General features: G+C 38.2%; 1 protein-coding gene across 1 annotated transcript in view; it reads right to left on the bottom strand.

The window, feature by feature from the left end:
* The window catches only part of Pcdh15 (protocadherin related 15), a 1,187,935-nt gene that overhangs the window by 103,549 nt on the left and 1,071,663 nt on the right, over positions 1 to 12,723 (bottom strand). The window contains exon 28 of the mRNA XM_057794363.1: positions 1,587 to 1,696. Coding sequence (XP_057650346.1) covers positions 1,587 to 1,696 — 110 coding nt within the window. The remainder of the gene's footprint in view (positions 1 to 1,586; positions 1,697 to 12,723) is intronic.

Raw genomic sequence — 12,723 nt, 5'->3', positions numbered from 1 at the left:
AGAAACACATTCTTGCTGTTGGGGTAATCAGTGTGTGTTCCCTGAACGGTGCGTTCAGACTGTAGCTTTGGTTGCATGTTATTTTGAGTCTGCTGGGTGCAAGTGTTCAGTTGGCAATCCTCCTGTCGCCGTGATGTTAGATGGTGCTGCTTTAGCAGGGCCTTTCTCTTACAGAATCTCGTTGCATTTTGCTTAACTGGGTGTCTCCTACTTTCACTCTTCACACGCATCTAATCCTGCAGATTTGGTGCCTGGCTATGAACACCGAAGATCGTGTTTGTAATTTAGCTTGTAGGTTACTTTTATAAAATGCTTTATTATTATGAATATTTTAAAATATTTTGCCTTGGTTGCTGTTTTTTTTAAGTTAGTATGTAGGTAATTTAAGTAGAAAGAAGGAAGCATTGTCTATAGTTCTCCCCTGCTTCCTTCCCTATATCCTCCCTCACCCTTTCTCTGCAGTGATCAACATCTTTTGAAATATTCTACATGTGTGCTTAACCGTAACTGAATTGTTTAATTCTGAGCTCATGGGGAACATGCTTGTTTGCTTTTCTCTACACTCCTAGTAGCTGGAAGAGTTGTTATCACATAACTGACATGCACCATTTGCTGGATGAGTACATGGAGAAGCTGCATGAAACAGCCACTGTGGTGGAAGCTGTTGATAGAGAGAGCTTATTGCTACGTTCAAGGACAAGGACAGGGTGAGCATCAGAATAGGCTGAGAAGCTACAGCCTTTCCAGATCTGGAAGCACTGGGGAAAGGAGGTTCATTGCCTTCAGGGAGGAGAAGCAGTGGTGGAGAGAAAACAGGATCAATTAATAGCAGGTCAGTGAGAGCTTCCTGAAGGGGCAGCCCTTTCAGATGCCAAGGAACAGCCATGTTCACTCTTTGATTAAATACTCAAAGTAATCGACTATATCAAATATGTATTAAGTGCTCTCAGCTACCCATCACATCCCAGGCTGCTTGGGGCCTCAGAAGAGAAAACAGCATACAAGGGCTGAAATGCATTTCAGTGGAGGATGATGATATTGCTCCTAGTGGAAACATGGTGGGGACATAGTGGGAGATGATGTCGCTCCTGGAATACAGCAAATGACTACCATTCTGAGCATGGCTGAAAGACTAAACTCAACATTCCTGTTAACTGATTTGGCTGTTCGGGGCACTGTATTCTATAACACACCTGTCTGATATAGCTGGTTTGGTATTTATACTTATATAAGCTTCCTCAGATTAGTATGCCATGAGGTCAGGCATGTGGTCCACAGAAGGGAAAGAGGAGTCTAGAAAATAATTATCTCTTGTGGTTAAAATAACTGTTCCTTCATTTTGAAGAAATGTCACAAAAATACCAACAAAAAAGGGAGGATAAAAGCTTCTATACTTGAATGTTAAGCATTAATCAGGGCACACAATGGCTTTAGCTAATGCAATGAGACTATTAATCAAGCCATAAATTACATCAAAGATGGACATAATTACATTAGGACAGAGAAAATAAGAGTTCAATCAAAAATTCACCTGATTCTACATTTATTGGTTTTTTGAGAAAACATAGGCAAGATTCCCTACTTACCTTCCTCATTTCCTGCCACAATGGAGTACACGATGCTCTGATTGATAGCGGCGGCAGAAATGACACCAACTACAGTCCCTTTGGTGGCAAGCTCGCTTACAGGAGGAGGCCTGCAGGGTTTAAAAAAAAGATGGCCATTTCCCTCCTTCATTCATATCTATTTCAGCACAATATTTTTATTATTATCATTGTTATCATTATTTGCTTCTTTTGAGACAGGTTTTCTCTATGTAGCTCTCTGGCTGTCCTGGAACTCACACTGTAGACCAAGCTGGCCCCAAACTCAGAGATTCTCCAGATGCTGCCTCTCAAGTACTGGGATTAAAGGTGTGCAAGACGGCTCAGTCTTTAAAGGCTAGACTCACAACCAAAAATACAAGTGACATTTATTTTTAAGAGTGAAACTGAAAACATAGAATTATCTACCCCAAATCCACTGATGAACAGTAATACTTTTATAAATTTTAGGCCATTTCCTTCCAGTTGCATTTCCGAAAGCATTACACACAAATTATTTTATAGCAGGCCCATCACATTGGTTATACTAATAGAATCCCACCTAAATGGTCTTTGAAGCTTTATGTTAAAAAATGACAATTCTGATTTTAACATTTAGAAGGTTTGATCATGTGTGATTTGTATATGTGGACCAATTTAATATCCCTTTAATCAATATTTCTTGACATAGTGTTTTATTTTTGCATTTCTGTATATAATATACATACATGTGTATTCGACTGTATGTACATAGGTGCAAGCATATGCATGTGTGTATAAGTGTTCATGTGTGTGAGTGTGGGTACACGTATGAGCAGGTGTGCATGCATGTATGTACACTTGTCTGTGGAGGTCAGAGATTGATCTTGATGTGAGATGCCTTTTTCTATCACTCTTTATTTTTGGGAGTCACTGAACCTGGACAGACAAATATCACTAGGGTAATTAGCTAGAGAGCTCCAGGGATTCTGTTCTTTTTTCCTCCCCAGCACTGAGATAACCCGTGTGCACTGCCATGCCCAGCTTTTCCATGGTTGCTGAAGTTTCCATCTCATTTGTTTAAGACATACTTTCAAAGCAACTTCAAATTCACACACACACACACACACACACACACACACACACACACAGAGAGAGAGAGAGAGAGAGAGAGAGAGAGAGAGAGAGAATTTTCCTATATACCTTCTGCTGCTCCCAGTGCATAGCTTCCTTGATGCACAAACCCTATGGATACTGTTACCACAATTTATGGGCAGGCACTAATAAGCCATTGTCACCTCAATTTTGGTATTGCATATTCTGTGGTGTTGGGTAAATATCTAATTGCATGTGTCAGTTTTGCCTTCATGAGGTGCCTCTTCCTTCCAGGTGATTCCTGACAACCACTCATCTTCCCATCATGCCTACCGTCTTGTCTGTTCCATATGGCCATTCTGTTGCAATCACACACATTGCTTTTTAGACTGGTAGCTTTGGCTTAACAATATCCATTGACTTCTCCATGTCTTCATGTTTGCCACTCCTTTCCTTTCAGCCCTGAGTAAAGTTTTGTCATCTGGATGTACTACAGGTCATTTTCAGAACTAAAGACTCTCAGGTGTCTATAAAGTTTGGTTACTGTGCATAATGCTACTGTATTTCCATTCAGGCTTTTTTGCATCATATACATTGACGTGGTTCCTAGATCATCTGGTTAAAATAGGTTCCATTTGGAAGAAACTACAGGAATTTTTCTCACATTCTCTTCAGCATGATGAAAGCCCTTCCTGCCTTCAACTTTTACCAACATTTGGAATCTTGACCTACCAGACATATAGCAATATTTACTTATTTTATAGAATCATATTGATGGCTTTGAATTTAACAGTATAATGTATACTTTAAGGAAATTTTATATTAAAAGTCCAGCATTAACAAATTAGGTTCAAAAATTCTAAGTTCCTTTGAATGTTACATCATATTATTTGATTACCACTTATTAAAATTAGCAAAATATTATCCTATTACATGCTATCCAAAGTACCTTCTGGACTGAAATCAGTAAGTGGATGGGAATTTTTTTTTAGCCCAACTTGTTGAAAGGAAATATAGCTCCTGTATTCTTGGTTTAGTGGACTTAAGGATACGCCCTCTGAACGATTTCTGGTCCTTATACTCATTATTCTGCACAGCTTTGTAATGAGACTCAGGAAGTACCTGGATGACACTACAAAATCCCCATTTTCTTTCAATTCACTTACTCTATTTAACTTGAGCATTTTATGACACCACCATTGTGTCTTTTGCTGTATTTTCAAAGTCTCAGGTCTGTGGTTATGATATTGTTTACTGTAATTAGTCTATGCTGAGATTAACTTCATGTACTCATGTGGTGCCATTATAGCTTGTGATTCACAACTCACTACACCATCCAAACTTGCTGTGTCTGACATTGTTAAACGCCAATGGATACTACAATAGTAATGTGTCACTGGCCTCAACATACAAGAACATCCTATCGTCATCTCCCCCACTTACTTGTTGTTTTTGTGTATTTGTTATTTTCACAGAAACCTTGATTTTTCTCTCTCAATTCTTATGTATTACAATACAGATTATTGACCATTGCATCATGCTTTTCTTGATGCATCCTATATAAGATATAGAACTATAAGTATAGTCTAGGACAATGATACACACACACTATAAAATCCTTGATGAATATTTTTGCTCCATTGCTCAATTCTTGCGCATGATTAACTGCTATGCAAATCTAAAAGGATCTAAGAGATACTCTACCCCCTATCTCTGTGATCACCTAACATTCCATAACTGGCCTTGATAAAGGATAAGAGCCACTTATGCCATTTTGATAAAAAGTATAAAGTAGATACTTATTTAGCTTTAATTCACTTGCTTAATTTACTCCCACCCATTTCTCTGTTTACCTCTGTACTTTGTGCAGTGTGGGTTCCTTCACTAGTCATCTGAAAGCCTTGGGAGAGCTGCCTCATCACTAAGGATGGTGAATAAACCTATCACCCTTCTTTGGTCATTGTGACATGACTCTTAGCTTTGAGTTTCTATGTGGTACACTACAGGAAAAGCCAATGGAATTCTTACCCATGAGTTTCATTTTAACTATTAAAATAAATTATTGCTTTTTTCCTAGAGTTTAATAATGGAAATCTAAAATTTTCTGATAATACCACTTCCAACAAAACCAGACTGTCTCAGTTAAGATTTCTGATGCTGTGACGAAACACCATAAACAAAAAGCAAGTTGGGGAGGAAAGGGTTTATTTGGCTTATACTTCCACATTATTGTTCACCACTGAAGGAAGTCAGGACAGGAACTCAAGCAGGTCAGGATCTTTCAGTTCTCTAAGAAACCCGACTGAGCAAAGCAGGGGTAGCAGAGGCCATGGAGGAGAGCTGCTGACTGGCTTGCTACCCCTGACTTGCTCAGTTGGCTTTCTAATAGAACTCAGGACCCTTAGATGGCACCACCCATGATCACCATCACCCTCCCCCAGTGATCACTAGTTGAGAAAATGCCTTAAAGCTGGATCTCATGGAGGCATTTCCTCAGCTGAGGCTCCTTCCTCTCTGATGACTCTAAGTGTATCAAGTTGACACACAAAATCAGCCAGTACAGAGACTCTCTACATTTGAATTATATTATAGATGTACCCATGCCTTTCCTACCAAGAGCATTTTACTTATGGAAACAGTGAATTCTATCTCATACCTTCTTTATTCAGTATTTTATCAATTTTTCTGATTAATTTTAATGCTGTTATGTTAGAAAAAGATATATGGACGAAGTAGATTTCTAAAGTAAGATATTACCAAGATAATATATTCCATAAGCAACTAATCTCAATATTGTTGCAGTATTGGGTCAGTGAAGCAGAAATACTCTGACCTTTAAATGACACTAACATACTAAAGAACAAGCGCACACTTACAATGTTTTAAGGTTGGATTTGATTCTTAACTATAAATTTGTAGTATTTGATCTCACAAAGGAAAAGAAAGACTGCTTGTTTCAGCTCTGTTGCTTAGTGGGTGAACATGTAGAACTGAACCTGGATAGGATTAAAAGGAGAGATCCATAGAGCACAGGCAGGACAGAGAGCTCTAACGTGATTGCCAACTATTTCTTCCTGGCATTCTTCCCTCTTGCTCATTTGTCTTCTCCTACATCTAACCAGAATAGCATTTTAACAGATAAGAGATTGAGTGGCATAACTGAACATTTAACACCAGGCAGCGGTCACTCTTGACCACATCCCATGCTGGACAGAATAACTGCTACTCGGGTAGTCGTACATATCCCCGAGGAAGCTGAAGGTTCTATCTTCACTGTAACCAGCAGACCTTATTGACAAATCTGTCCTTGGACCGAATGACTCAGTTGTCATGGGGAGTTTTTAATGTGACAAAAATCCAAAAGGTATGTCCGACCACCAACCTGAAATGAACCTAAGCCCCCAGATCTAACAGCCTCTAAGTCTTGACGTGAGCCCTTGAGCTTAGAAGTGTATCCAAGCTCACCAGTTCTTTGGGGATCTACATGAGCCTCAGATGAGACTATCCCTGTCTACACCTGTATGACCACACTGTGAGAGATCACAAGACAGGCCATACCTAGTCCATGCCTGGGTTCCTGACTGCCAGATCTTCCAGATGACAAAGGTGTGATTCCTACACTTCAGGTGTGTTGTGCTGTGATTGTGCTGAGGTGGATACTCAAAGACTAAAACTCTGAGTTGTTTATTTGTGATATAATATTACATGCTACTTTTAATATGTTGGACATGAGAAAACATATTAATCAAACTATTGGGTGATTTCCAAACCTGGAATTTCTTTTGTAGAAGTTCATAGCTGGTGCTTAGACTAAGTTTCTGTCTTGTTACTCTATGTGATAAGCCAACTGTTATGTTTTCATGACGGATCTCTTTTGTGATCAGGACAAGATGTATGTGTGTGACAGCTGGAACAGGCACCCTTCTAGCATTAACATTGGGAAAAGAATTCAAACATGGAAATGATATGTTGTATTAGTTTTTGCTACTTTAACTGAATAATCAAGGTATTCAATATATGAAATAATCAATACATGAAAAAAGAATGACATAATTTATAATGAAATTACATCTTCTGCATACCAATAAAGCATTTAAATTTCTTCTTGGTAGTGAATGTGTAAAACTAATTCCCTTCTAGACAAATATCAGCTCATTAACCTTTGCCTTAATTATTCTAGCGGCACACTTCTCTCTACCAGAACAAACACTGCTATAAAAATTCAATTTTCTCCTGCCTGAATTGAGTGGACCTCTATGAGAAGTGAACATTAGATTAAACATTTTCAATTCTTCTCTGTTTATTGGAAGTCAAGCCCATTTTATTATTGTTTTATGCTCTGGAAAAGATCTGTTTTATTATTTGACAAATTACATTCTCTCTCTGCAGTGAGATATAAATTGAATATGAGATACATTAACTACAAATTATGAGCAAGATAATCCTATGGATGGAGAAACAGACTCATAATCAGGTTAAATCAGGTGAGCATGAATCACCATGGAGATGGATGGAGGTAAGGTGGTGGCAATGTATAACTGAGATGTTATAGTATATTAACAAACTTCATGTATGTAATTCCAGTGTGATATTCTGGATTGACAAAAGAAATTAAATTCAAAGTTTTTAAAAATGTGAATTGCATGAATTTTAAAAATTTGATAACTAGTTTATGTTGTTTTATAGCATCAGGTTACTAAATTTGATTTATGGGTAAACATTTTTTAGTGTGTTTTCAAATTTCACTCTTTGCGATTGATAGATTATGATGTATCATTCTTTTCTTTCCTTCTACAAGTATAATCAAAATGTAATGCTTAATTTCAGCAGCAATTAATTATAAGTAAAAAAAGAAAAGATTTCTCAGAAGCCTTAGCCCAAACAAATCTTCCACCATTAACTCATACACCTGAAATTTTTCTTATAAAGTGCATTACTAGACCTCTTTAAATTTATTTTTGAAGATAGTATCTGGCTAAGCAATCTAGTTGGTATAGGATTCTCTGTGTAGCTCAGGTTTCCCTCAGACTTGAGTGATCTACAAGCCCCTGTGTTCCTGAGTGCTGGGATTATGGGTATGTATCTCTTTGGTTGGCTTACATTTCTTTTTTAAAAGTTTTTATTAGTTTTTCAAGACTTTCATACAATACATTTTACTCATATTTACTCCCAACCCCTCCACAATCCATTTTCATCTCTCTTGTGGCTCTACTCTGCCCCCAGCCCTCTGGCGTAAAATCCATCAAGCCCAATTTGGGCTACTCATATATGGTTGGCTGTGTAGTCAATCACTTGAGCATGGTCAACCCACCAGGGGTCACATCCTTAAAGAAAACTGACTCTTCCTCTCATAGCAACCATCAATTGTGGAAAGCCCCTTGGCTATTCATGAGATTGTGCCAACTTCCGCTGTCCATGGAAGGTTTTGCTTTATCTTTTCCAGGCTTTGAGGATGCTGTCACAACTGCTATAAGTTTGTATGTGTTGTTACTCTGTTATGTCCAAAAATACTAGTTATCTGTAGTCATCCAAAATTTCTTTCCACTCATATCTTTCACAATGATCCCTAAACTGTGTATGGGTGTGTGTGTGACATTCCATTTAGGGCTGAACATTCCACTGTCTTTTATTCCTTACATCTTTATCAGTTGTGGTTCTCTGTTAACCACTATCTACTGATTAAAAAGGCTTCTCTGATAAGGATTGAGAGATGCATCAATCTATGGGTATAAATACAAGTCATTAAAAGTCAATTTAATGCTAATTTCATTTAGAAGAATAATAGTAGTAGGTACTTTTCTAGGTTCTATTATCTGAGTAGCCACAAGTTTTTGACCTGAGTAACAGTGTGATGTATGGGTTTCCTCTTACGGAGCAAGATTAAAATCCAGTCAGAAAGTGGTTGATTACTCCCATGACATGTGTGCCACTATTGCACCCCTATTGTATTTCTTGTCAGCAGTCATTATTGTAGCACACATGGTTCACACTTGGGTAAGACTGATGATTACTTTTTCCCTACAGTAGCAGGCATAGTACCCCCCTACCCAAGCCTTATGAAAACTAGCCAATAGGGATGAGGCTCCCAGGTCAGTTCCAGTATGTTTTCTCCATGTTCTGTAACTTAAGTATTGGTGCCTTCAGCTATATGGTCTTACCAAGAACTGGAGAGTAACCAGGAGCAGTGGCAATGATCTGTAATGTTTTGGGGTCCTGTAGACTCCCTTGTACAATAACTCAAAAATAGGGGTTCTAATTGGGTCATTGTTCCCATTTTAAAGTAACTCCATTTAAACTCCTCTAATTCATATGTATATTTTAGAAAACTTTTAGAGTAGTAGAATTAACTAATACTTTTTAAAAAGGTTCTTATTCCTCCTCTTATTCCTTGCTAAACTCTGCCCCCTTACTCCCACCCACTTAATCCTACTTGTTCCATGACTTCACGACTTCATTCTATACCACTGCATTGTATACCCTTGAAACCTCCCTACCACAGCCCCTTTCTAATTTCCAGACTCCTGTGGGTATTCCAAATGAAATGGACATATCTGAAGATCAAAGGTAACAGCCACAAATGTAAAAGCAAAACAAAAACATGTGACATTTATCTTTCTGGGTTTGGGTTAAATCACTCAGAATGTTTCCAATTCCACTCATTTACCCGAGAAGTTAATTTTTTTTAAAGAACTGAATAATATGTCATTGTGTAATTTTTGCAAAAGAACAACAATGAAAAAATGAGGACATTATTCATGGACAATGAAATAGAAGGCATAGTGAGATATGATCATGTCCCTGGCTGCAAAGATGGTTATTAATACTGCATTCACAGGCCTTGTGTGAGAGTGAGCTCACGCAAGTTTCAGAGACTCAAGCAGGTAACAGTTTTGGTGTATTTACATGCCTGTTTCTGCTGTCAGCACAGTCCGGACTTCTGCTGTCCTAGGTACTGGAAGTCTGATTTAAGGTGACCTCAGAACTCCCCAACTTTCTCTGCTCCTTTCCTCCTCCTGAGCCTCTAGTTGCAGCCTATCTCTGCTCCCATTTCCCAGAATGCCATGAGGTTATAATTAGATGGCATGGAATATTGTCTTTCTTTAGCCACACGTACTTTGGTTTCCCAAGTAGCTTCATGATAGGACATCACATTTCATTGCCTTGCTGAACAATGCTTCACTACATGCACGGACCAGAACAGTAGTGGTTTTTAGAAGAAAATTGATCATAATAACTTTAAACTTACTTTAATAATCTTTATAAAGTATGAACCAGAAAGATTATCAGCTTTATAATAATTTATATGTAAGAAATGTGCAACATAATTTTCTTGGTGTCATAAATTAATATTTGCTCAACATTTCTGTTTGAGAAAATATATAGTGCAGTAATCCTTTTTCAATTAAATATTTCAAAACTATATGAGTCATCTAGAGAATAGCTACTAAAATAACATAATTTGTAGTATCCAAATGTTAGGCCCCATTTTTACAGTATAAATAGAGATGAAGCAATTATTTCACAGTTTAAAATCAAGGTTTATATTTGAGTTTAAGAAGTAAAAATAAAAGTAAATGTTATGCATGCTGAACAAAGCTCCTAATTATTTTTAAATGCTATGCAGTTTAGGGCATAAAAGTGTTTGTCAATAGATGTTATAAAAGTTCACTGGTTCCAATCTGGTTCTACTGCCCTCCTTCTACAGAAAGACAAATCTAATTTATTTTGACATGTTGGAATTCAATATATTTGCAAATGAGTACCAATTAAGGGACCATTTTTATATCTGCTATGCGAAAGTTTAATGAAAATGAGAAGAAATAAACACCCACTGCAACTCCTATTATTTGTAACCTTGTGGTAATTGTTTCAGAGTGACCTAATTCCACATATTTAACTAAGAAAAATAGTGCCAAAACAGGACTCTTCAGAGACACCAGCTCTCCCTGATTCTGGGTATGAATTATAAATAAGAAAATTAGTCAAGGGCCAAGTGGGCGGAAGCTATTAGAGGTTCAGCTCTGCTCAGACTCACAAGGCACCTTCAGCAAGAAGATGTGAGAGTAGGAATCCAAAGGATTCCTCAAATTAATGTCAATATAAAAATGTCAACACATAGCGCCCATGTGAGCGTAGGGCGTGCATGTTGTAAGCTTGGGGCAACACTGCATGACATAGAGTTTAACATTGAAGAAGTACCGAGGCTTCTACTCTGCCCCATGGTAGCGTGGGAAATCATCTGATACATATTTATCAAGGACAGAAGAGAAGAACATGGGGAGAGATGCCCAGGCATTTCCCAATAACTCACTCTACATTCTGAACACCTGCGGGCTGTGTAAGCTGAGATAATTTTAAAGTTTCCCCATTTGACTAAACTTAAGGAAACATTCTTCCATGTTCTTTGTTCTTAGCTTCCTTGTTCTTATAGCTTTACACTAGAAAACTTGACATTGTAAATCGTCTCTGTACAATCTTTAAGACAAACCCTTGTTGCCAGCTTTACAGTTGAGTGCGGTGGCATTGCCACTGGCCAGGGAGGTGTGCGTCGACAGTAGGACAAACACCTATCTAACCTGTCACTGGCCCCCATACCTGGTTATTCTGTTTTACGGGTTCCCTGCTTCACATTGTAAAACTATGTCTCCTAATGAACATGGGAGGACCGCTCGAGCACAGCTTTTGATCAAAACCCCTTTCCCGTGCAATGTGGACCTCTGGCTGAGCTCTGGCCCTCCCCAACATTACAGTAGCTTGTTATTTTTCATGCAGTCAACATGCTAAATTGGGTTTAGTTGTGTGCTTCTCTTTTCTTCATAGCATCACATGTGAACATAGCTCTGGCCAACACAAGTTCTATCCAAGCAACCCATGGATCATAAGAAACAGCCTGTGGCTATTAGGAACAACTGCACTTATTTATACGTGATGTATAACTTAGGCATACAGGAAAAGTCTGTAACGAGCAAGACTCCATTCATACATAGCAGAAAACAGGACATCAAAGTCACAGGACACATACTACAAATCAAGATGAGTCGGGAGGGATTCTAGTGATCATATGATTCAGCTTATCTGTGACAACGCTTTTGTACCTACTACCGTAGCTTAATACAGTGTGTGTCTTTACATTGGAAAGTACTGTGTGTCAGGCACAGTAAAGACAGAGTAAGCAGCAAGTTTTACCCCTCACGTAAGCTTACAACCTCAGAACTCTGCCTCTGAATTGTACCTTCATTATGTTACAGAATAGTCCTGGCTTTTCCCTGTTTGCGATTGCCTGATATGTCTTTGCCTATCATGTGTTTTTTTCTGCATGTTTTCTGTGCATTGGTTAATGGAACATAGCCGCATTTTAAAATTTTACAAGAAAAAATTAATTAACCCTTAGACGATGAAATAAATGGCACAGCTACTGCAGATCACGGAAGCCTAAAGACAGATGACATCACCATCATAAACTGCAAACAACACCGTGTCATTTATGATGGTGAAGTCAAACTCAATGGGAAGATTGACTTCTGTTCTTAATAATCAGTATGACTTCTTCTGGTTAACACCTTTCAAACTTTGAAATTTCTCTTGTAATAAATAATGAAAATACGACTCTTCAGATTTTTCCTAAGTCCCCTTCTAGTTTGGCTTAGCTTGCATCTGCATCTCTAGGCTCACCAAGTGAGAACCATACCTCCAGAACCCTTAGACAGGACACTCCACTGATTAACTCAAGAAGAGAAAGGCATCATCCACAGAGTTCATGTGAGTAATGAACTCTGAATGAGGGAAGCAACAAGAGCCTGTAAACCATCTACAATTCAGAAGACATGAAGAAGTTCAATTCCACGTGGCAGGGAAAGTGTATTGACTCACTCTAAATGTCCCAAGTTTTTTCTCAACTATAAAGAGAAACTCTCCGATGCTTGAGGAATGACTTAAATGGTGACAGAAGAAGACAGGGCAGTTTGTCCTCAGGAAATGTGAGTTTTCATATTGGACAGCAGACATACACAAAAGTAGAACAGCTTTAGCCATTGAGTAGCACTCTCTATATTTGAAGGTTCCCACG

This window comes from Chionomys nivalis, chromosome 19 (genome assembly GCF_950005125.1).
Source record: "Chionomys nivalis chromosome 19, mChiNiv1.1, whole genome shotgun sequence".
In the NCBI taxonomy this organism is placed as follows: domain Eukaryota; kingdom Metazoa; phylum Chordata; class Mammalia; order Rodentia; family Cricetidae; genus Chionomys; species Chionomys nivalis.
Note: the sequence above shows the minus strand (reverse complement) of the source record. Positions and strands in the feature narration are given on the sequence as shown.